General features: G+C 46.8%; 1 protein-coding gene across 1 annotated transcript in view; it reads right to left on the bottom strand.

Annotated features, from left to right (window-relative positions):
* SLC4A5 (solute carrier family 4 member 5) overlaps positions 1 to 25,547 on the bottom strand; it is a 185,087-nt gene that overhangs the window by 125,544 nt on the left and 33,996 nt on the right. Inside the window, exon 2 of the mRNA XM_073569061.1 lies at positions 23,221 to 23,350. Coding sequence (XP_073425162.1) covers positions 23,221 to 23,350 — 130 coding nt within the window. The remainder of the gene's footprint in view (positions 1 to 23,220; positions 23,351 to 25,547) is intronic.

Genomic DNA, 25,547 nt, shown 5'->3' on the forward strand with positions numbered 1-25,547 from the left:
CATTGTAGGCATTTCTCTAGTAAATGCCTCTAAATGAGTGCTGTACTGTATATTGGAGTAAATATATATATATATTGTAGGAATTCAACTCGCTCAGGAGCAACGATAGACAATCAGGAGGCACGTTCCTTTAAAAGTTCATAGGGTTTATTGCTCCATAACCCATAAACCAGCACATAACATAAGGAATAGCCTTTAGCTCAGGCGAAAGTAAGTATAAGTGTCCATTGTTTCAGGCTCAGTCCTGGAGCCTCAGCAAACACAGGAGGCTTATCCCTCCTCACATACAGCCAATATCCACAGGCCTCACTGGGTCAGCAGCCTCAGCACGTGGTCTTCAGGAAGGTAGCACACCTTCCTCCACATAGGCCTGCCGAGACCTTCCACATGGCCCAATCAGATCCATGCGCTCTTTCTCATGTGACCGGACCTCAGGTACCTTATATGGTCCATAACCACACCCACAGGTGATCACATGGCTATGACCTCACTAAAGGTCCTATTACACACAGCCACACATATACTTTATTATGACACTCTCAAACACACCCCTGGGTGGGTTTGTAGGTAACCAGGGCCGCCCATCTCTCTAGTTACCTGGAGACTTCTCCCTTATACATTGAAGCAACACCTCAGCAATATCATTGATGAACAACACATAAGTCTCCATCCCAAAGCCACCCACTTTGGGATACATAACGGCCATTCCGTATTCTGCCATTCATCCTTTCTCCTGGGACATCCACACAGCGCCCCCTAGCGGACTCAGTGGCTACTACACCACTATATATATATATATATATATATATATATATATATAATCAGTAGGTCCTGTGTTACTGAAGTGAAAAATTAATATTACAATGTAAGGGTCTTACGAATTGAAAATGGGCCTCAGTGTAAGCAGGTTGCGGGATGCAGTGACGCAAGTGAGGCAGAGCAAGGGTTAACAGTTCTAATTTAACAGGGGATACTCCATGCAGGGAGATAAACAGTTAAATGAGGGTTAAACAGTTCAAGGGTAGGCAATAGGTAGAGTTAATGAGCATTAAACAAGATAGCAGCAGTTCCTTAAATCATTTATGGTGTCAAGACTTCCCAGTCTTCTGCTGAGGTTTGGAGGGCAGTGGCGCTGACAATGGCTGGCACGATACTGTTCCATTGGGGTCCTGCAAGCAACGGTCCATCTTCTGGTGGCAGCGGTTGGTCTCCGGTACCTTCGCTGAGCCCCTAGTCCATAAGTTGGTGCAGTCGGGATAAGCATGGCTGCGGCACGTGCAGGGTCTAACATAAGGCCTGGATCCAGCAGTCAGATACTACCGCTGCTGCTGCTCTTTCATACGGGGGGCTACACTTCTCTCATACCCCAAGATCAGACAATAGAGCTGGTGGAGGCGTTGGTCTGCTCCTATCACCAAAATGTACCTTTCAGGTTATCCCTCAAGTACCCTCACTTGTCTTCCCTTCTTTTGAGGTCCATGCCGTCAGACTCTACACCCCCTTCTCCATGCGAGTGGCGGTGGTATATCGTCCTCCCGGCCCCTCCCATCAGTTCCTGGATCATTTTGCCACTTGGCTTCCACATTTTCTCTCCTGTGACATCCCTACCCTCATCATGGGAGATTTCAACATCCCCATTGCTCTTCCCCTCTCCCCATCTGCTACTCACCTTTTATCTCTAACCTCCTCATTTGGCCTTTCGCAGCTTACTAATTCTCCAACGCATGAAGACGGAAACTCCCTCGACTTGGTCTTCTCTCGGCTTTGTGCAGTGGATGATTTTGCAAACTCCCCTCTCCCGCTCTCTGACCACAATCTTCTTTCATTCTCTATAAAGAACTGCCAGGCTGCTCAGGTCACCCCCACTGTCCAGACTTATAGAAACACACAGGCCATTAACACCCAGAAACTTCTGAAGAACTTGCAGTCTTCATTGGCCCCTATCTCTTCCCTCTCATGTCCTGATTCTGCATTGAAGCATTACAATGAAACACTTCAAACTGCCCTGGATGAATTTGCACCCCCTATAAATAGAACACCACAACGCAGACGGCGACAACCCTGGCACACGGTGCAAACACGTTTCCTGCAGCGGTGCTCCAGGTGCGCCGAACGTCTGTGGAGAAAATCCAATCTACACGAAGATTTCATCCATTTTAAGTTTATGCTTAGAACATACAACACTGCCCTTCACCTCTCCAAACAAACCTATTTCAACACCCTCATCATCTCACTGTCCAATAACCCGAAACGTCTCTTTGACACTTTTCATTCTCTACTCAATCCAAGAGTACAGGCCCCAACCACTGAGCTCCGAGCTGACGATCTGGCCAATTACTTCAAAGAAAAAATTGACCAGATCCGACAGGAAATTATCTCCAAATCCCCTCATACCATGCACTGTCCTCCCTCCCCCACTGCATCTAACTCACTCTCTGATTTTGAACCAGTCACAGAAGAAGAAGTAAGCAGGCTCCTTGCATCTTCTCGCCCAACTACTTGCACCAGTGACCCATTTCCGTCACATCTCCTCCAGTCCCTTTCCCCTGCTGTCACCCCTCACCTAACTAAAATATTTAACCTCTCTCTCTCTTCTGGTATTTTTCCCTCCTCATTTAAGCATGCCATCATACATCCACTACTTAAAAAACCATCCCTCGACCAAAACTGTGCCGCTAACTATAGACCTGTCTCTAATCTTCCCTTCATCTCTAAACTCCTGGAACGCCTGGTCCACTCCCGTCTTATCCGCTATCTCTCAGAAAACTCTGTTCTCGACCCTCTCCAATCCGGTTTCCGCTCTTTACACTCCACTGAAACTGCCCTCACTAAAGTCTCTAATGATCTGCTAACAGCTAAATCAAATGGTCATTACTCCATGCTAATTCTCTTGGATCTCTCTGCAGCATTCGACACTGTGGATCATCAGCTCCTCCTCACTATGCTCCATTCCATTGGCCTCAAGGACACCGTTCTCTCCTGGTTCTCCTCCTATCTCTCCGACCGCTCCTTTACTGTTTCTTTTGCCGGTTCCTCCTCCTCTCACCTTCCCCTTACTGTTGGGGTTCCTCAAGGATCGGTTCTAGGCCCCCTCCTCTTCTCCTTGTACACTGCCCCTATTGGTCAAACAATCAGTAGATTTGGTTTCCAGTACCATCTCTATGCTGATGACACCCAATTATACGCTTCTTCTCCTGACATCACGCCAGCCTTTCTAGAAAACACTGGCGATTGTCTAAACGCTGTGTCTAATATCATGTCCTCACTATATCTGAAACTGAACCTGTCAAAGACTGAACTCCTTGTGTTTCCTCCCGCTACTAATGTACCTACACCCGACATTGCCATTTCCGTCTGTGGTTCCACTATTACTCCCCAGCAACATGCCCACTGTCTTGGGGTCATACTTGATTCCGAGCTTTCCTTTGCCCCCCACATTCGATCACTGGCTCGCTCTTGTCATCTGCACCTCAAAAACATTTCTAGAATTCGACCTTTTCTTACTTTTGACTCTGCAAAAACTCTTACTGTTTCTCTTATTCATTCTCGTCTCGACTATTGTAACTCTCTTCTAATCGGTCTCCCTCTTACAAAACTCTCCCCTCTCCAATCTGTCTTGAATGCTGCAGCCAGGATCATATTCCTCACCAATCGTTACACCGATGCCTCTACCTTGTGCCAGTCATTACACTGGCTACCCATCCACTCCAGAATTCAGTATAAACTTATTACCCTCACCCACAAAGCCCTCCATGGCTCAGCACCACCCTACATCTCCTCCCTTGTTTCAGTATACCACCCTACCCGCGCCCTCCGTTCTGCTGATGACCTGAGGTTAGTATCCTCAATAGTCAGAACCTCCCACTCCCGTCTCCAAGACTTTACACGTGCCGCGCCAATTCTTTGGAATGCACTTCCCAGGTCAATACGATTAGTCCCCAATCCCCACAATTTTAAGCGTGTCCTGAAAACGCATTTATTCAGACTGGCCTATCGCCTCAACACATTAACCTAACCTATCCCTGTGTGGCAGAGCCAAAAATTTTACCATAACCAGGTTCCCAGCATCATGTTCCCACATGCTTTATGCATCCATTAGCCCTCTGTGTCTGTACTGTTACACACTTAACATTATGGCTGGTCCATACAATCAGGGCAACTGTTACCACCCACCTTTCGTGTCTACCTCTTTCCTCATAGACTGTAAGCTTGCGAGCAGGGCCCTCACTCCTCTTGGTATTTGTTATAATCTACTGTATGTGATTATTGTTATGCTGTAATGTCTATTGTCTGTACAAATCCCCTCTGAAATGTAAAGTGCTGCGGAATATGTCGGCGCTATAAAAATAAAATTTATTATTTATTATTATTATAAGGCGATCAGCAGCAATGGGCCAGGTAGGCTGCAGACATTCATATGTTACCAGGCTCTTTCTAGGCAGCCCGTGTGCTGTACTCTCAGCCGTGGGGCACACGGCACCTCTCAGTCGCGCGTAGGCAGGGCACCCAACACCTCGGTCTCTGACGGTCACTCGGGTGGTGGTGGGAGCTAGTGGGCGCAGACCGACGCGGCACGGGTGCTCAGGGGATGGAGCATACTCCTGAGCCTGCTGCTCGCTGCCTGTCCGTGCCAAAACTAACTGCTGCCGCACGCGCTTTTGCTTGTGTACACCCCCTGCTTCCTGATCAGTGGTTACGTCCGGGCCCTTTTGCCTTCCTCCGGACAACACGGGACACAGCCTCAGCAGTTCCAGACCCGGCGTAGTACAAGTGCCCGTGGTCCAGTGATCCTCCTTACACTCCTCCTCTCCTTTAGCTCGCCATTCCATAGGCGAGAGTTCTTGCAGTAAACGTTGGCACTCTTTCACTTCTTACACAATCCGCTGCCAAATAAACTGATCCTGTTCATAGCTGGTAGGGGGTATTCTAACGGTGGTCCGTTCAGTATGACGTAGGTCAGGATGAGTGGTGAAGTCAGGCTGGATAGTGGAAGGTGGGGGTACGCACGGTTCCAAGGGAGCAGTCATCTCTGGAGTTTCTAGTCACCCTATTCCCCTGGTCTGATGACCGGGGCACTTTCCGGGTCAGGGGTTCCATCAGGGCCCTTTTGCTTTCCCTCGGAGAACATGGGATGCAGCTTCAGCAGTTCCGGCCCCGGCATGGTACAAGTGCACATGGTCCTGTGGTTCTCCTTACACCTATACCAAAGTTGGCTATTATTAATGCAGTGCATCCCTTCCCTATCCTGGAAACTATCCCATGATGACTATGATTCTTTGTTCTCTCCCCTTCCAATGCTTTTTGTGCCAAAACATGGAGAGGTTTAAAGGTGTTGTCCGGGCTTTTCACATAATCTCAGTACATATCTGGGCTGCAGAATTATGACAATAAGTAATTTACTTTCTGTCAATAGTTTGCACGATTTTCTAGATATTCTGAACTGAAGGTCCAAGGGGGGGGGTGTTATGGCATTGAAATGAGAACTAGTCGTAACCTTCTACTCTACTCCCAACCTGTACTCTATAGCAACAACCCCACCCTCCATAGCTACAGGCCCTCCCCATCCACATGAAGAAGCCCTCATCACACAGTAACAAATCCTCCCCCTCTAGCAGCCTCACTGCAGAGAGCAGACCACCCAGCTGCTCCTCCCCCAGACACACGCTGAACAGTGATCTATGGAAAGTGAAACCATTGAGGAGGAGGGAAAATCGTCCTGTATTCTGGGCCACTCCATGATTACAATACATAACTCATTATCAGTAATTCCTTCCCTCACTGTCCCAGGCTGCTGGCAGCAGTGAGAACAGACTGTGTGATGGCCAGTGATGGGGGTCTGCAGCTTCTAATCTGCACAGGGAATGGCAGTCACTGATGTAACCTGTTGTGTGACAAAGCCTCTGCTGTGTGAATGAGACAGCTCTGTGTCACTGATGTCTTCACACAGCAGAAGATTTGGTGCAGTGTATGTGTGAGCACTGTGTCTCTAATGACACAAATAATGATGGGAGCAGCCTGTCCAATCAGCAGCTGTAACAGTGTGAAGTGTTGGGGGGTGTATGTATGTATGTATTGTGCTGCTTTCACAAATACAGGATCACTGCTGTGTTCTTTCCAATGCTGGAATGATGATAAAGATGAGTGCTGGTGCAGTTTACTGCCAATGAGTGGGCAGTGGGTGGTGCTGGTCACTGGAGCTTGCTGGGAGTTTGGTGGAGCTTCGCACATACACTGAACCAAATCTGAGTAGGAGGTTACGACTAGTTCTCATTTCAATGCCATAACACAACCCCCCTTGAACGTTCTGTTCCGAATATCTAGAAAACCGTGCAAACTATTGACAGAAAGTAAATTACTTATTGTCACCATTCTGCAGCCCAGATATGTACTGAGATTATGTGAAAAGCCCGGACAACCCCTTTAAGGCCAAGTTCACACTGGGCGTTTTTGTTGCTTTTTTTATGCTAATTTTCAGCTGTGTTTTAAAGTAAAATGAAAGCCTATGATATTTCAGCACACAACCTGTTTTTTTTCTCATCAGTATTTTGTGCTTTACATGGTTTTTTGGACATAGCATGTCACTTCTTTCAGCGTTTTTTCAGCGTTTTTCACGCAGTAACTTGAATGGGTGGTGAAAAAACTCTGCAAAAACGCACCAAAAATGCAGGTATCAGGTTTTGCATCATTTTTTGTGCCAAAACCTCATTCTTTGGAATAGGACGTTTTTTTTCAATACTAAGCTTTATCAGCATTTACAAGAGACAAATCTAGCATGCCAAAACCACAGCAAAAAAACGCATCAAAAACGCAAGAAAAACATGCTTTTTTTCTGCAGCTTCTTTAATGCCAAGAGGTCAGGTTTTGCCGCAGAAGAAAAAGCAGCAAAAACGCAAACTGTGAACTTAGCCTAAGGTCATTCTTTTGTCCACCATCTGGTAAACAGGGCTATTGAAATCATTAACATGTATGATCAGAGTTTCTTCCGTTGCATACATTGTACAGACGCAGTGTGCACTTATTCTAAGCCTGGCAAATTCTAAAAAATGAGAAACTAAAGAATGTAAATATCTTACATTTCTGCCGGCTAAGCTAATCCTGCTCAGTTTGTTTTCCTCTTCCTTCATTTACTAGATGTTGCATGACTTGTATTATGGCTTACAGCTAAAACAAGGGGAGGCTTTAAGAAACTCTCTTAAGAGTTTTGATTTTCTTAGAAAAAAATTATTGTTAAGCAGATGAACAATCAAACAGGCCTCGTAATCCTAAGCTTCCTAAACCTTCCAGGCCTGCAACGTTTGCCATCCTCATCTTTATAAGAGAGTAGCTGTACAATAGACGAGGAGTAAGAGTGTGGAAGCTGCCAAGTTCCTATTTGTGTATTACATGGGCAAATAGCAAAATTTGATTTCTACAAGATCAAGAGACACCACTCCAAACTACGGGAAAAATGACTTATGTGAAACATGAAAAGACACCCATTTCAGATTTCAATCCCTCTTTAAAATCAAGCTAGCGTGGTACCTTACTCTTTTTTTTTTAAATTGTGAATATAAAAACAAAATTAAAAAATGGACATACAGATGACATGTGGATGTGATGAACGGTCATAACGAATATCATACAGATGAAAAAATTTGTGTTTTTTTTCTAGATGACAAATGGGCATTTTTTTACATGCTCATCTGAACTCTTTAAGGAGTACCTATCATATAAATTAATTTTTTAATGAAAGCTGCTACCTAACTCGTAGCAGACCCAGGCTCCTCATGCAGTGCTACTCATGCAGAATCCCTGAGATTCAATAGAAAGTCTAGGAGCCTGTACTCCACTCTAACCAGAGAGCCACAGAGCAGCTTTTTGAATAATCGGTGGGGGATGGATCCAACCTTAAAAAGTACCCATCATGTAAATACATTTTTTAATGAAGGCTACAACCTAACTTGTAGCAGATCCAGGCACCTAGTCTTGAGAACCTCACCGATCACTTAAAAAGTTGCTCTGTTGCGTGTCACTCATGCAGAATCCCTGAGCTTCAATAGAAAGTCTAGGAACCTGTACTTTACTCTAACAAGAGAGCCACAGAGGGGCTTTTTGAGTAACTGATGGGGTCCACAGGACCCAGACCCCATCGATCTGCTACACATGTTGGGTAGTACCTATCTTTAAAGAATTAAATGATAGGTAACTCTGAGGCATCACAATTCTTAGTACATTATCTTTTTTTCCCCAAATTCTTATTATTTGATTGCAAATGGAGGATTATGCTTATACATGCTTTTAGAGGCTCATTTCAATTTCACAGCCATGTGATAATTGGTTTTGCTAACTTGCGCAGGTTGATGCCAAACCTGTGTAGGTAATGCAGGTACGCGGGATGCAGTGACGAGACGGGAGTCGGAGTGAACTTAGAATATAACTTTCATAGATGTATATTTATATCTGTAAGGGCTATCTTGAGTAATCAACAAGCTGACAACAATTATTCCTCGCAGGGAACAGAACAATAATACACAGGTAACACGAACACGACTAACCGGTCTAAACCGTTAACTATAGGGCCGCGGTATGGCCGACTACGGGTCCAGAAAACTACAGGCTATCAACTACTACGTGTCACTTATTCTCCTCTGACGTCCGGCAGAGTGGTGGTCGGTGTCTCTTTGGCGTCCTAGCTGCTGGGCCCAGCCGATGAGGATCTGACGCATGCTTCTGGTGTTCCTACGCCCAGATGAAGTGTGGACTCAACAGGCCCCTTTAGAGTTCCTCTGCGTTACGCCTCCCGGCGGAGGCGGGATGGCGACAGTCAGGGCCCGAGCTGTGTGGGCCACAGCCACGGGCTGGGGCCGGACAGCGATGGCCACAGGTAGTAGAGTACAGGCCGCAGCCGCGGACCGGGGTCGGGCGCGGGCAGACCGCAACTGCGGGCTGGAGGCGGACAGTGGCGGCCGTGGGTGGTATCGGGCAGGCCGCAACCGCAGGATGGATTTGGGCAGCGGTGGCCGCGGGCAGCGGCGGGTAGGCCGTAGCCATGGGCTGAATCTGGACTGTGGGTGACAGCGGGCAGGCCACAGCCGCTGGCTGGATTTGGGCAGCGGCGGCCGCGGACGGCAGCGGGCAAGCCGCAACCGCAGGCTGGATTTGGACAGCGGTGGCCGTGGGCGGCAGCGGGCAGGCCGCAACCACGGGCTGGATCTGGGCAGCGGCAGCCGCAGGCGGCAGCGGACAGACCGCAGCCACGGGTTGGAGTCGGGCTGTGGCGGCCGCAGGCAGCAGCAGGTAGGCTGCAGCCACTGAGTGGAGTCGGGCAGTGACAGCCGCGGGGAGCGCGGTCGTGCAGTCGGGGTCCCTCTGCTGGTCGGCTTGGTCCCGTCTCCTTCCTGTCCGTTGTGAGTCTCTCTCCAGTTCCTCTAGTTGGTGCTCTCTCCTTCTGGCTCTGGCTCTCCGGCGCCCTCCAGTCTTCCTGCTCCTTCTCTCCCACTCTCTCAAGTGCCCCCTGCTGGCGTCCTCAGCTCCTTTTATTTAGGCTCCGCCCCCACTCCCTCTAGAACTATCCCCGGTCCGTCCTCTAATTATGTCCCCCAGAAACAGTTTCCCTAGGAAACTGGGTGACAGTTCCCTTGGTTCCAGCCCGGTTACACAGTGGGGACTCCCACTCCCACACCTGCACACCACCTGGTGCTTAATCCTACACCAATGGATGAAGATGATGGAAGTGCCTATTAACATTGCATGATATATTTACCTTGACTTGAGGTAGAAAAAAGTGAAGCCGTAGACTTATGGGAAATATAATATTTGGAATGTAGTTCAATAGGTAACTTTATTTTTGTCCGGCCAGTAGGTGGGATTGTCGGAGGGCTATGTGAGCACAATAAGGTCCTATGGGGATATGTGGCATACAGAGAAAATTCCTTGTGGATTTTAGCTTCTGACTCGTTAATCGCCTCACTTTAATAAGTTTCATTTCTTCGGGCTCATGTAATTCTTTCATTAGACTTTAAAGCGGGATTTGTTTGTGCTCTCCTAATAAGAATGCATGCGGTTGTTTCATTAGTGCGCTAATTTGTTTCAGGTTGACACATATTACTTATTGATGTCACTCCTTCCCTGATTACACACCCGGTAACTAAAACAGCCTCAAGAGAATTAAAAGCTCTAAACCTCTTGTTTCTGCAGATTTTTACCCACAAAGGCCAAAAACTATGACTATGCGGGTGGTAATATTAATATGCTCAAATATTACAAAAATTAATCCTTTCATTTTCCCATAAAAGACTTTCCCAATGCTTTTGCAATAACCATTCACATGACATAAATGCTGCAATAACATCAATCAATTTGACATGGCCAGAAGTACAAATACTGTACACATTAGGTCATTAACATTTTATGATAGAGAGAGACTTGGAGACCTCAAAACAACAAATGGGGACCGTGATGGAAATGTCTGGAAAGCTCTGCAGAATATGATTTCGCTATATAAAGGCCTGTAAATGTCGCACAAGAAAATATGTAAAGTGAGTAAGTGCTTGTGGGAGTAAAAGGTGAGGAGGGAGTAAAAGGCGAGGAGGGAGTAAAAGGCGAGGAGGGAGTAAAAGGCCCCTTTTACTCCCGCGAGCACTTACACACTTTATATTTTTTGTTGTGTAAAAATTACAGGCCTTTAGCGGTTTATGAACAGCACTGCAGCAATTTATTACCTTTATGTACTAATATGTGTATGAAGGTACACGGCCTTCCTTAATAAACTATGAAATGCGCTTTGGCACCACACTTGTTCTTATTAATAATAAGCTGATGCCTAAGGCCTGTTTCACACATCAGTTTTTTTGTGTCAGATAAAATCCGCCAAAATGGCGGAAAGCGGATCCGTTGTTAACTGATGTGAACGGATGCCACCAGACCGTTTTTTTTACGGATCTGCTGAATGAAGAATTTTAAAGGAACCGCTGCCCAGGAAGGGGGGGGGGAGAGAGAGAGAGAAAGAGAGAGAGAGAGACATATCTCGGCGGACGCAAAAAAATTGACGGATCCGCAAAAAAACGGATCCAACTGATGGCCATCCGTCAAGATCCGCCGGTAATGCAAATCAATGGGGAAAAAAACGGATCCGCCAAAAAAAATGGCGGATCCGTTTTTCTGCAAAAATGGTGGATTTTGACTGATGGTCAAAAACGGAAGTGTGAAACAGGCCTAAGTCACAATCTTTTTAAGATGCGATCACATCATGATTTTCTAATCAAAACAGTGATCGAATTTCTTTCATCAAATAGGTATAAATAGTTATTCATACCCCCCCTTTAGGTTGGTATTACTTTACCTCCACTCTTAGATTGAGAGTCCTAATATATTTCCCCTTTACTTGAATATGGGGGTTCTATTTTTGATATAAGAGATGTATGGGATTTATTTGTCATTTTAATCTATAATGTCCACTTTATTGCATTTTCTGTATATACCCAAAGTTGCTTTATGTACCTTTTTATATTTATCTGTTATAAATTGATCACATGTCCTATTTCCTTCCTTCCCTCCCGTCCACTATTATACGTAGGAGTTCACCGCTTTTCGTATTCACTCCGATGTGCCATCTGTTAATCTCTAGCTTCTGGCCAGCCGGTATTTCTTCCCTTGACGTCCTGTGTATGCGCTGTGTCCAGTCTCCCATACGACCTCCGGTAGTGCTCTAACAGGTAAGCACGATTCCGGAAGTCCCCTTAGCTATAGTGGTGGAGATTCAACAGCACGCACTACGAGTACGCCTTAGAAACATTTAATGACATACATAGTAACATAGTAATTAAGGTTGAAGGAAGACTTGAAGTCCATCTAGTTCAACCCATATCCTATCCTAACCTGCCCTAACATGTTGATCCAGAGTAAGGCAAAAAAAAAACCCTTGTGGCATGGCAGAGCGTCATGGGAATAATTGTACTTAACATGCACTGGCATCCCAGACCTGTCACGCCCCCGGAAGAAGCAATCTGCAAAACGGTGCTCATCGGATGTGAAGGGAACGTAGGCAGTCTCACAGCCTGACAGTCTCACTATCAGGATCCTGACAGCGCCAGCATACAGCCTCCGCTAAGCAGGGACTCACCTGTACTGTAGGGACCCCTGGGGACAAGAACAGCCAGAAAATACAGATGCACAGGACCTGAACGCTGAAGTTTAGCAAGCCGGCACGGGACCTATGGTCATGTGACTGCAAGGGGGCAGGGCTTAGCGTCCTGCTTTCAGAGAAGGTAGAAAACTCAGAGTCGGGCAAAACAGAGGTCATGCACAGTACAGGCAAACGAGGTACAGGAGGGATAAACAGACGGGAGGTCAGACAAAGCCAAAGGTCATACACAAGAGGGCGGTGCGGTACCAAAGGGACGGGCAGAGAGCAGTCGAGTCACAAGCAGAGAGTCATACACGAGAGAGCAGTGCAGTACAAGAGGGGCAGGCAGAACTCGTAACAGGGACAGAACCGGATCACAACCAAACAAGCAACAAGTAATCAGGCACAAGGCACACGTATACAAGAGGTCAACTAACTCAGCCGAGGGCAGGAGTATAACTGACACCGGACCCAGGTCCAGTGAGCATTAAATAGCCACCCTCTGCCAGAGAGAGGCAGAACAATTAACCCCCAGTCTGACCAGGACGGGCCAAAGTGAAACCCCGTCCTGGATCATGACAGTACCCTCCTCTCAATGGGGGGCCACTGGACCCCCAGGTCTCTCAGGGTACTTGACGTGAAAGGCCCAGACCAACTGATCCGCATGAACCGATCGAGCCGGAACCCACGAGCGTTCTTCAGGACCATAGCCTTTCCAATGTACCAGATATTGAAGGGCACAACGGATCAAACTGGAGTTGACAATTCATTCCACCTCATACTCCGACTGCCCGTCTACCAAAACCGGTGGCGGGGAAGCTGATGATCCCTCCCCACCGGATCTCACCGGTTTCAAAAGGGCCTTATGGAAAACATTTGGGATCCGCAGAGATGGCGGGAGACGCAACCGAAAAGCCACCGGGTTAACTGCTTCGGTAATTTCATAGGGACCTATAAACTTGGGTCCAAGCTTTGCAGCGGGGACCTTGAGCCTTATATTCTTGGCGGACAACCATATCTAATCCCCAATCTGAAACACTGGTCCCGCGGATCGTTTTTTGTCCGCAAAAAATGTAAATTTGTCCTGGGCCTTCGTAATGTTACTCTGGACCTCCCGCCATACCTCCCCCAACCGCTGGATAGTCTCATCCGCCCCAGGACACCCAGAATTCAAACGGGTAAATTCTCCAAAATGAGGATGAAACCCATAATTGCAGAAAAAGGGAGATATACCTGTAGACTGGTTAATGCGGTTGTTAAATGCAAACTCGGTCAACGGTAACACAGAACACCAATCATCCTGTCGGGCTGAGGTCAAGCAATGCAGAATTTGTTCCAGAGACTGATTGGTCCGCTCGGTCTGCCCATTAGTCTCTGGATGACAAGCGGATGAAAAGGACAGACCAATACCTAACCTTTTACAAAAAGCTCTCCAAAATCTGGGAACAAATTGCACTCCCCTATCAGACCCCACATTCAAGGGTACCCCATGCAACCGCACCACATGCTCAACAAACAATCTGGACAATGTTTCCGCATTAGGTAGAGCTGGCAAAGGTACAAAATGTGCCTGCTTACTAAACCTGTCCACCACAACCCAGACGACGGTATTGCCCTTGGAGGGGGGAAGGTTGGTATTGAAATCCATGGACAGATGAGTCCATGGTCTCTCAGGAATTGACAGTGGTACCAATTCCCCGGGCCGGACGGTTATGGGGGGTTTTTGCACGGGCACAAACATCACAAGCAGACACATATTCCCCAACATCAGAGGCTAAAGAAGACCACCAGAATACTCTAGCAATGGCCTTCCGGGTAGCCAAGATCCCTGGATGCCCACCCAGAACTGAGTCATGGAACTCCCGGAGGACCTTGAGACGAAACTGAGCTGGCACAAAAAGTTTATCCACCGGCTTAGCCGGAGGTGCAAGAGACTGGGCTTCCCGAATCTCCCGTTCCAACATATTAGAAATACCTGCCACCACCAATCCAGGCTGAAGGATGGAGTATGGAGGTTCCGGGGGGGACACCGGATCTAGACTGCGTGACAAGGCATCAGCTCTGACATTTTTTGATCCTGGACGAAAAGTGATCGAGAAGTTGAATCGAGAAAAAAAAAGTGACCATCTAGCCTGCCTGGAAGTCAACCTTTTAGCTGACTCAATGTAAGCTAGGTTTTTGTGGTCCGTAATTACAGTTATAGGATGGACAGCCCCCTCCAAAAAATGCCTCCATTCTTCAAAGGCCAACTTTACAGCCAGAAGCTCTCGATTCTCCACATCATAGTTTCTCTCCGCAGGGGAGAACTTCTTTGAGAAAAAGGCGCAAGGTCTCAAATTGGTCAAAGTGGCGGGTCCCTGGGACAACACTGCCCCCACCCTCCCTCCGAGGCGTCCACCTCAACAATAAATGGTTCAGACGGGTCCGGTTGAATAAGAACCGGGGCAGACATGAAACATTTTTTCAAAAACTGAAATGACGCTACCGCAGCGGTTGACCAATTCTTGATATCGGCCCCCTTTTGAGTCATGTCTGTGAGGGGTTTGACCCCCTGTGAGAACCCCCTTATAAATTTACGATAATAATTGGCGAATCCTAGGAAACGCTGCAGAGCCTTCAGATCACAAGGTTGAACCCACTCGACAATGGCCTGCACCTTATTAGGATCCATGTGATACCCTTCAGCAGACACGATGAACCCCAGAAAAGACAGTTCCTGAACAAAAAATAAACATTTTTCTAGTTTAGCAAAGATGCAAATAAAGTCCGTGGAACCTCATTTAATAGTCTCAAACACGGGACCAGCCAGATCTTCCTCCAGGGAAGGACCCAGCCAAGGGGTGGCTCCTTTCGGAAACCACCATTACCACCATATTAAGTGGCCCTTTAAGTCAATATCCAGCTCTTTACAATTTTACAGATATGACAAGGGAAATACCAAGGCCAGGTATCCATCCACAGACAGCTGTTTCGGGGTGTTGCCCCTCATCAGTGTGGAGTAGGATTCTGGCTAGGTGGGAGCAAGGCATAGTAGACCAACATCACAAAACAATCACTGACCTCAGGGAGACCAGTCAAAGAAAACACTGCGGCAGCCGGCAAAGGCGCTCAATCAGTGAAATCCTAGGTGCAATGTTCCCTGGGAAATACGAATATGCAAATAAAGTCCGTGGAGCCTCATTTAAGAATCTCAAACATGGGACCAGCCAGATCTTCCTCCAGGGAAGGACCCAGCCAAGGGGTGGCTCCTTTCTGAAACCACCATTACCACCATATTAAGTGGCCCTTTAAGTCAATATCCAGCTCTTTACGAGTTTACAGATATGACAAGGGAAATACTAAGGCCAGGTATCATCCACAGACAGCTGTTTCGGGGTGTTGCCCCTCATCAGTGTGTAGTAGGATTCTGGCTAGGTGGGAGCAAGGCCTAGTAGACCAACATCACAAAACAATCACTGACCTCAGGGAGACCAGTCAAAGAAAACACTGCGGCAGCCGGCAAAGGCGCTTAATCAGTGAAATCCTAGGTGCAATGTTCCCTGGGAAATACGAATATGCAAATAAAGTCCGTGGAGCCTCATTTAAGAGTCTCAAACACGGGACCTGCCAGATCTTCCTCCAGGGAAGGACCCAGCCAAGGGGTGGCTCCTTTCGGAAACCACCATTACCACCATATTAAGTGGCCCTTTAAGTCAATATCCAGCTCTTTACGAGTTTACAGATATGACAAGGGAAATACCAAGGCCAGGTATCCATCCACAGACAGCTGTTTCGGGGTGTTGCCCCTCATCAGTGTGGAGTAGGATTCTGGCTAGGTGGGAGCAAGGCCTAGTAGACCAACATCACAAAACAATCGCTGACCTCAGGGAGACCAGTCAAAGAAAACACTCCGGCAGCCGTCAAAGGCGCTCAATCAGTGAAATCCTAGGTGCAATGCTCCCCACCCCCACCTCTGAGGCGTCCACCTCAACAATAAATGGTTCAGACGGGTCCAGTTGAATAAGAACCGGGGCAGACATGAAACATTTTTTCAAAAACTGAAATGACGCTACCGCTGCGGTTGACCAATTCTTGATATCGGCCCCCTTTTGAGTCATGTCTGTGAGGGGTTTAACCACCTGTGAGAACCCCCTTATAAATTTACGATAATAATTGGCGAATCCTAGGAAACACTGCAGAGCCTTCAGATCACAAGGTTGAACCCACTTGACAATAGCCTGCACCTTATTAGGATCCATGTGATACCCTTCAGCAGACACGATGAACCCCAGAAAAGACAGTTCCTGAACAAAAAATAAACATTTTTCTAGTTTAGCAAAGAGACAGTTCTCCCGGAGTCTTTGGAGAACTGCCCGAACATGACCAATGTGAGCCTGTTTATCAGGAGAGTAGATCAATATATCATCCAAATATACCACCATAAAACGTCCAATAAAATCAGAAAACACGTGATTTATTAAATTTTGGAAAACCGCTGGAGCATTGGTCAGGCCGAAAGGCATGACCAAATTTTCAAACAACCCTTCAGTAGTGAGAAAAGCGGTTTTCCACTCATCTCCGTCCCGGACTCGGATAAGGTTATACGCTCCCCATAGATCTAATTTTGAAAACCACTTAGCTCCGGATAACTGGTTGTATAAATCAGGAATAAGTGGAAGGGGATACGTATACCTCACAGTTATCTTATTTAACTCACGAAAATCGAGGCATGGGCGTAAACCACCCTCTTTTTTCTTTTCAAAAAAGGACCCCGCCGCCACGGGAGAAACAGAAGGCCGAATGTGTCCCTTACGGAGACTCTCGGAAATATATTCCTTCATCGCAGCCCGTTCTGGACCCGAAAGGTTATAAAAGCGGACTTTGGGCAATTTAGCATCTGGAACTGAACTAGGTCAATGGCACAATCAAATGGGAGATGTGGTGGTAAAACCTCAGCCTCTTTTTCGGAGAAAACTTTCAGGCACTCTGGAATACCTTCCAGACCCATGGACGACACAAACACAGTAACCAGACAATTTTCAGAACAATAGGGACCCCATCTAACAATGTCCCGAGAATCCCAATTAATCACAGGATTATGCAATTGTAACCAGGGGAACCCCAACACCAGTCCCGCAGGCAGGTTGTCCATCACAAAACATGAAATATGTTCCTGGTGCAAGGAACTCACTTTAAGGAGAAACTCTTCAGTACGAAACATAATGTCATTCTTAACCAGTGGTGTTTTGTCAATGGCAACAATGTGCATAGGAGTCTCCAACCTAACTGTCCCTATCTTACATCTGGACACCAAGTCAGAGTCAATAAAGTTCAATGATGATCCGCAATCCACGAAGGCAGAAGTGGATGTGGAGACACTCCCACAACAAAGTTCCACTTGCAACATTTTAGAGAAGGCAGAAAAGGGTACCTGAGAGCCTGGGTGACCTCCATGACAATCACCCGGGCTCAGTCGCTTGTAGGTTGGTGGACGGGAGGGGCAATCCTTTTTCCAATGTCCAGAATCGCCACAGTGAAAACAGCATTTTCCCACGCGCCGTTGTCTCCTTTCATTCTCTTTGAGGTCGATGGTCCCCATCTCCGTGATTTCCAATGTAGGACTGGCTCTCCTTCCTTGGGAGAATAACGGTGTCTCAATTTGCATCACTCCCCTTGCCCGTAGCCTGCGATCCATTCGGACGGCCTGTGTCATAACCTCCTCCAGGGAATCAGGCGGAGGGTGGAGAGCCAAGGCATCTTTCAGATGTTCAGACAGGCCTCTACGAAACAAACCCCGGAGGGCGGCATCATTCCAGCAGACCTCAGCAGCCCATCGTCGGAACTCTGAGCAAAACCACTCGGCTGAGTGCTTCCCCTGGCACACACTCATCACCATGCCCTCAGCCATACGCATCCGATCAGGCTCATCATAAATATGCCCCAGGGCCTCCAAAAATGCATCCACAGTCCTACGCTCAGGGGCCGTGGTCGGAAGGGAGAAAGCCCAAGCTTGGGGGGCTCCCCTTAACAGAGACATAATGACCCCCACTCTCTGACTTTCATCCCCAGAAGAGTGTGGTCTTAATGAAAAAAAGCTTACAGCCCTCCTTGAAAATTCTGAATTCTTTTTTGTCTCCAGAAAAGGTATCCGGTAACTTAACCGGAGACTCAGGGGAAACTAATGTAACCTCCCGAGCCCCTGACGAAAAACTCCCCTGCACAGTGTCAGCGATCAGCTGCTGAGACTAAGCCAGGACTCGTTGTTCTCCAAGGAGTTTCTGAGACATCTGAGTCAGGTGCTTTACCTGCTCAGAAAGAGCATGCATAGGATCCATCACACACACAGGAGAAGGGGAGCAGAGAAAAAAAAATGATATTTGGTCAGTTATAATATCAGGATCCTGACAGCGCTGGCGTACAGCCTCCGCTAAGCAGGGACTCACTCGTACTGTAGGGAACCCTGGGGACAAGAACAGCCAGAAAATACAGATGCACAGGACCTGAACGCTGAAGTTTAGCAAGCTGGCACGGGACCTACGGTCATGTGACTGCAAGGGGGCAGGGCTTAGTGTCCTGCTTTCAGAGAAGGTAGAAAACTCAGAGTCGGGCAAAACGGAGGTCATACACAGTACAGGCAAATGAGGTACAGGAGGGATAAACAGACGGGAGGTCAGACAAAGCCAAAGGTCATACACAAGAGGGCGGTGCTGTAACAAAGGGACGGGCAGAGAGCAGTCGAGTCACAAGCAGAGAGTCATACACGAGAGAGCAGTCCGGTACAAGAGGGGCAGGCAGAACTCGTAACAGGGACAGAACCGGATCACAACCAAACAAGCAACAAGTAATCAGGCACAAGGCACACGTATACAAGAGGTCAACTAACTCAGCCGAGGGCAGGAGTTTAACTGACACCGGACCCAGGTCCAGTGAGCATTAAATAGCCGCCCTCTGCCAGGGAGAGGCAAAACAATTAACCCCCAGTCTGACCAGGACGGGCCAAAGTGAAACCCCGTCTTGGATCATGACACTCACTGTCCCCTGTACCATTCTCCAATAGGTAATATTTTATATTTACATGAGTTTGACTTGTACATTATGGATGATTGGTTCATGAGGGGAGGGACTGTCTCCCTGTGGGGTTCCTCAATCAGTGTGGCACTAGTGCAGATCCTTTTTTGATTGCACTGACACACTGGTATATTTGCACTCCCAGGATCCATATGTGGGGATATTACATTCAATATCAGTTTTACTGTCCACTGCATGGCAGATTCCCAGCAATTTACTGCAACTTCAGTGAAAAGCACTACATTTTTGCCTACTGGGGTTCTGCTGCCATTACAGTATGGCCACATATTTTGGCTGATATTGTTCCATATCCACATCAGCCAGCCCCACCTCCATTCCTCCCTTCCATCTTTTGACTTACACATTAAATTGCTGTTGTTCCTTCCCCTATCCTTTGGAGGCTTTTTTTCTCTGTCTTTTTAATTGCTCTTATATGTTGCTATCTAATAAAAATATTTATTGCTTCGATACCTGAGTTCGAATTGCTTATTAACTAATGGTGGTTAGTCATATTAGATTATGTTGGTTTTCTCTACATTTATACAACACGTCAAGTGTTTTGCGCCAATCACTGCTCCTGTAGGAGAATGAGGTGTTTGGGTGCTCACTTCTGCACAGAGGCCTACTGGAGGATTTACCGGTCTCACTGTGGGCCAGTCTTTGCCTGATATCATGTATACATAAAGTATTTAATGCTCCCAATTCTCATGGGTCTAATAGGCATGGCAGTTGTTTTGCGTCCCTGAGTCTGAGGAGACCATCCTAAATCCCACAAATCCAAAAGTAAAATAAATGGCCTTCCTGGTGTATGCATAGACCAAAAGTAGCATGCTGAGGGGCTATGTTAAAGGGATTTTTGAGAAGAGGAGAGGGCATACTTTCTGTGGAACAGGAGAGAAAGTGAAGAGGTAATAAATGATGGAGTGCTAACTATAGAGATCATAACCTTTCTATCGCTACCAAAATTGCTTGTGGTCGTTATGGTGAAATGGGACAGAATTCATAATCTTGCTCTATTTGTCAGTGTCACAGATAAAAATCAGAGAAAGAATAATGCACAAAAGGCAGGACTTCAGGGACACGTGGGCAGTAGAGCACAGTGTACATGTAATTACAGCACAGTATAAAGCTGTCTGCCTGACTTCATAGCAACCATGCCCAATTTACTAGGCACTGGTGTAACCACAAATTGTCTCTCTATTGCCCCCAACAAAATGTATCATGAGAGCAAGGGGAGCAGGCATCAAGGAGCACTACTGATATGCTCACACTGGCAGCACAGTAGTACGGCTAAGGGGTGTAGCGGGACATACAATAGACCTCACTGGACAGCACCTGAAATGCACAAATCCAGAGAGAGAAAGGAGAGGAGACAAAGCACAAATAGGGTCTTATCTGGGTAACAATATAGACGTACTGTATATGCACGATTTCTGTGCTGTTCAGCTAATAGTCTGCAAATTCTTTCAGCCATTTCAGGGACATTTGCCTACTGTTATATGTCATAATTCATTCATTTATCATATCTAGATATGACTGTCTAGTATTTTCTGTACTTTGCTGCCATCTACTGACCATTGTTATAATATGTTGTTCATGTATTATAGCTGTGATTTCCCACAATGCCTCTCTCACTGCAACTGCTCGTGTCTTCTACATCACATCCTTTCTGCTGGTCAGTGCCTTCTTGCAGAACGTTGCATCAGGACTGAAGAGAGGATTCTCCTGTCACCTCTATCCTCCACCCTTCATATTCTACCTCATCTTCATCCCTTCATTTTCCCTGACATCCTACCTCATCTCACCAAGGTACTGTGAATAAAAGTGGTCAAAGTTCATCACTGTATCATCCTTCCAGGATCAACCACATGCAGCTGGTCAAGCATAGGAGGGAAGGGTAGCGAGTAACATTATCTGCCATTGCTTCTACAGACATCTGTGCTCACATCCCTCAGACACATCTCACATACAATCATCGCTGGCAGAATGATTGTGCTCATCTGGATGGGTTGTGTGCACACAACCACTTATAAGGCTTAAGGCTGCTGCAGACCCACAAGGATATAAATGCGTAGAACAGTAGAAAAAAATGGGTCTTGTAGTTTATCCTGATGAAGACGTTATATACTTCGAAATAGGTTGACGAATAAAACCATTTGAAATTGGATTGTCATCCTTCATTTTTTTCTCCAAGGCAACACAGAATAACCCATTTGTTTCTCTAGTTCTATAAAATCCATAACTGGCAGACTGGATCACAGGGGCAAAAGGGTTGACTGGGGACTGTAATGCTCGCGCCCACACTGGATGATGCGAGCGAGGATTGTGGCCCCACTGTGCCACAAACCAGACTACCCTGGAGGGGCATGATTAAGCAGCTACCTTGGTGTTCACTGGAGCCTCTAATAGTGAGGTCAAGCTTGTGCGGCAGGTAGCTTCCATGTACCACTCCAGGGAGGTATCTGGCTGTAGCAGCTGATCCCACTGGGGACAGAACACTAATGACAGGTGTGGGCAAGTACAGACAGGCACGACTGGTACTCTGTCGGGCACGGCTGGCACTTTGGCAGGCTGGCGGGCACGGCTGGTACTCTGAAAGGCGGGCACCTCTGGCAGGCAGGCACGGCTGGCACTCTGGCAGGCAGACGGGCATGGATCAGACTGGAGGAACCAGAACCATTACAAGTAGGGCAGGAACATAGGCAGGTATGAGGAGTATCACAGAACAGATAGGAACCTGTTCAGACTGGAGGGACTGATAGGAAGCAGTTCAGACTGGAATGACAGGGACTGTTAGGAACCAGTTCATACTAGAAGGACAAAGACCCGCAGGATGCGGAACAAGAGCCGAGCAGAACCGCAAGGTGCGGAACGGGAGTGGACAGAACCGCAAGATGCGGAGTGGCGAGCAGAGCCACAGGGTGCGAAGCGAAGAGCAGAGTTGCAGGGTGTGGAGCGGAGAGCAGAGCAGAGCCGCAGGGTGTGGAGCAGAGAGCCGAGCAGAAGGAGTAGACACAAGGCTATACACAGCTGAGTAGGGAAGGAAACAGGCAAATATATGAACAGGTACAATAAACGGATTTAGGACAGATAAGGACGGACACGGGAACAGGTATAGGACAAAGGACACGGGCATGGGTATGCAGCGCCCAGGAAGGCGGAAACAAGACACTAAGAGCACAGAAACAGGCCTGGGTATGCAGCCCTCAGGAAGGCAGAAACAGGACAGGACCTGGCAACTCAGTAGCAAAGTACAGACTGACAGAATTTGTTGCTCAGGCATCTCCCTATTTTGTGGAGATGCCTTAAGTACCTGATACCTCTTGGCAATAGGTTGGGGCGAAATTAGGGGTGTGCACACTGTCTCTATAAGACTCAGGAAGTGCCAGTGCCGCCGCCCTAAGCATACAGCCAGGAAGTATGCAGGAAACAAGGACATGAGGTTCACAGCATGGAGCAGACAGAGGACAGAACTCACAGCATGGCCAGGAGAGGTAAGTAAGATGGTGTATCTGCCTAATGGGAGATGGAAAGCCATGCTGTGATTCCGGCAGGGACGTTACAGGGACAACAAGCAAAGGTGAAAATTGAGGACATACATCTTAGATAGCTGCTGGCTTATTGCTTGTTAGGTTGACAACATTTCCTTCTTACACTTACTATCTCCATATACATGCATGCAAGACTCACTCAAGTGTCCATTTGTTCTCAGTGGGGAAATAGGCTTATCTTTCAAAAGAAGAAAGGATCAGGCATACTGAAATCCAATATTCTCTATCCCATTTTCCCCTGCCATCTGCCATCAAGGGAACGTTGAGACACCCCATAAACCTAAGATAGTCAGACGGTCCCACAAAGAGAGATTATGTTTAAGGGCGCCCAAAATCTAGGCCACATTCCCCAGGAGAGCCTCATGTATACCTATACCCTGTGGAATGATGAAGGCCTCAGAATGTATACTGTATATTATCATACTACAAGTACAGTATGTCCATGTTGTTGCAACGGCAGCTCAGGACCCAGTAAATTCTCTAGAATTGGTGACGTAGATATAGTGTATAGAGAACTACCTTGCGGTTTCCTTCCACTCCAGCTCATCACCATCATGCTGCAAAGTGTCCATCTCTGTAAATAACGTGGGATTTGGCACGTAATCATCTTCTCCCAGAATATATCGCAGGCGTTCAGCCGCTGGGGACACTAAGGGTGACATAAAGTGATCATTAGTGCATAAAATCCATGGACTTGTTCTGCGAATTATCAGTGATTGCAAGTGATCTGAAATCATAACAGGATTATTATACAAAAAATATAATTTATCTTATTGTTTGGATAATGGATGAGGGTTGTCTTTAGGGCAGATAGACTCATTTTAGTATTCAACAGGGAGATTCCAAAAGATGTTGAAATCTTAAAGTGATATTTTAAAGTTATATGAACTCTTTCTTGAGAGCACAAAATTAAGGGTCGCTTATTACAGAAAAATAGCACCCAAAAAGTCACAATATCATACCATCATTACCCACATAAGTAACTAGACCTCTTCTCCTTTGTGAATCTGAAAAAGGAATAAAAGTACATCTTAGCATTTTTCCAGTGGCCTTTTTTTTAGGTTCCATAGCCTAAGGCCGGGCTGAGGAACGTTTACGGCCCTCGATGACCTTTTATCCGGCCCCTGGGGCAGATTCCCGGGGACTTCAGTGCTTGGGTCTGCAGCTGTATTTTGAAGGCTGCCGGTCCATTAATGTCAGCATCAGAATGTACTTTGTGGGCGAAGTTAGAGCACAATTTGTACAGCTCCCGAAGGATAACATAAATATCCAAATGACCCTTGGCAAAAAAAAGATTCCCCACCTCTGACTTACCTTATTCTTTCTATCCATAGCGTAAGTATAAGAGCAAGTCACATTGCCCCATTTAAATAACCCGACAAGACTGCTTGAAACAGTGCCACTATTGCAGACACAGGCACAGTCCTCCATAACATTACCAGCTAAAATGCCCCATATCAGTGCTAACAGCACCCTAATAGAGTGCCAAGGATTTGTGTTATTCATATGCTATCAAGAATGGATATTTTGTTGAACCTTCTCCCACTAAGGCCTTCTTCAAATGTCCATTTTTTATGTCCTTATTGTAAGGGTCCTGTCAGCGCCGGCGAGCAGCCTCTGCAGAGCAGAGATCAGGTATGGCTGGGAAGCTCAGACAAACAGGACCTGGGGATGCTGAAGTTTAGCAAGCAGTGAAGGACATATGGTCATATGACCGCAAGGGGCTGCCAGAGATCGGCAGGACACAACTACAAGAATGCTCAAAGTCAGACAAACGGGGGTCATAAACAGAGATAGCAGTAAAGTACCAGGGATGAGACAGAACGGATAGTCAGGGTCAAGCAGTGGTCAAAACCAAACAGACATAGAAGGTACCAAGCAGAATCCAACAAGCAATATCCAGAGAACACACCGAGTTAAAACCAAAGTATCAGGCAACCAGAACACAGCACAAACACACTCAGGGGTCAACACACCTGCCAAGAACCAAGGAGAGGCCACAATAATAAGCCCCAGGTGTGCAGGTAAGAGTCTGCACTGAGATCATAACATTAACCCCAGAAGTGCTGGTCCACCAGCATTGGTTCCAGACATTAACCCAAAGCATGCGGGTCCAACCCGCACAGGGATCATGACACTTATATAGTCTGTTTTTTAAGGACGTAAGCACATCCATTGTATTGAATGGTGGCGCGCACATTCAGGTTTTTCACACAAACCGTGTGACGGTGTGAAAACCCGCAGACATCCTTTTTTTCATGCAGAATGGACAAAATGCGTGCTGCACATGTGCACACTGATGACATACGAATGATATCCGTGTGTCATCACTGTGACACATATCACCTGGGAAAAGCAGTACAATTAGCGCTGTTCCTAGGCGCTGGGTGCTGAATACAGTTCTCATCATTGTCGCATGGTCTCCCTGCAATCAGCGAGACCAGGCAACACTGATGGTAGTTGGAGTCAGCACACACTGTCTGTGTAGCATGTATTAAATAATTAAATAAGACAATGGCATGGAGTCCCCCTTAATTTTCATAGCCAGCTGAGGGAAAGCCAACAGCTTGGGTCTGATGGTAATATTCTGGGAAGGGACCAATAGCCATAAAAGTTACCAGACTATTAATATCAATTCACAGCTGTTTTCTCAGCCTTTATTGGTTATTATAGGGGAGACACCCCAAAATAAAATGATGTGGGGTCCTCCTGTATTTATTAGCCAGCAAAGCCTATACAGACAGCTGCAGACTGATATTAATAGCCTAGGAAGGGGCCATGAATATTGTTTCCCTTCCAAACTAAGAATATCAGCCCTCAGCTGCCCCATAATTGTTGCATCTATT

Source organism: Dendrobates tinctorius, unplaced genomic scaffold (assembly GCF_039654945.1).
Source record: "Dendrobates tinctorius isolate UK_male_01 unplaced genomic scaffold, ASM3965494v1 ptg000022l, whole genome shotgun sequence".
Classification (NCBI taxonomy): domain Eukaryota; kingdom Metazoa; phylum Chordata; class Amphibia; order Anura; family Dendrobatidae; genus Dendrobates; species Dendrobates tinctorius.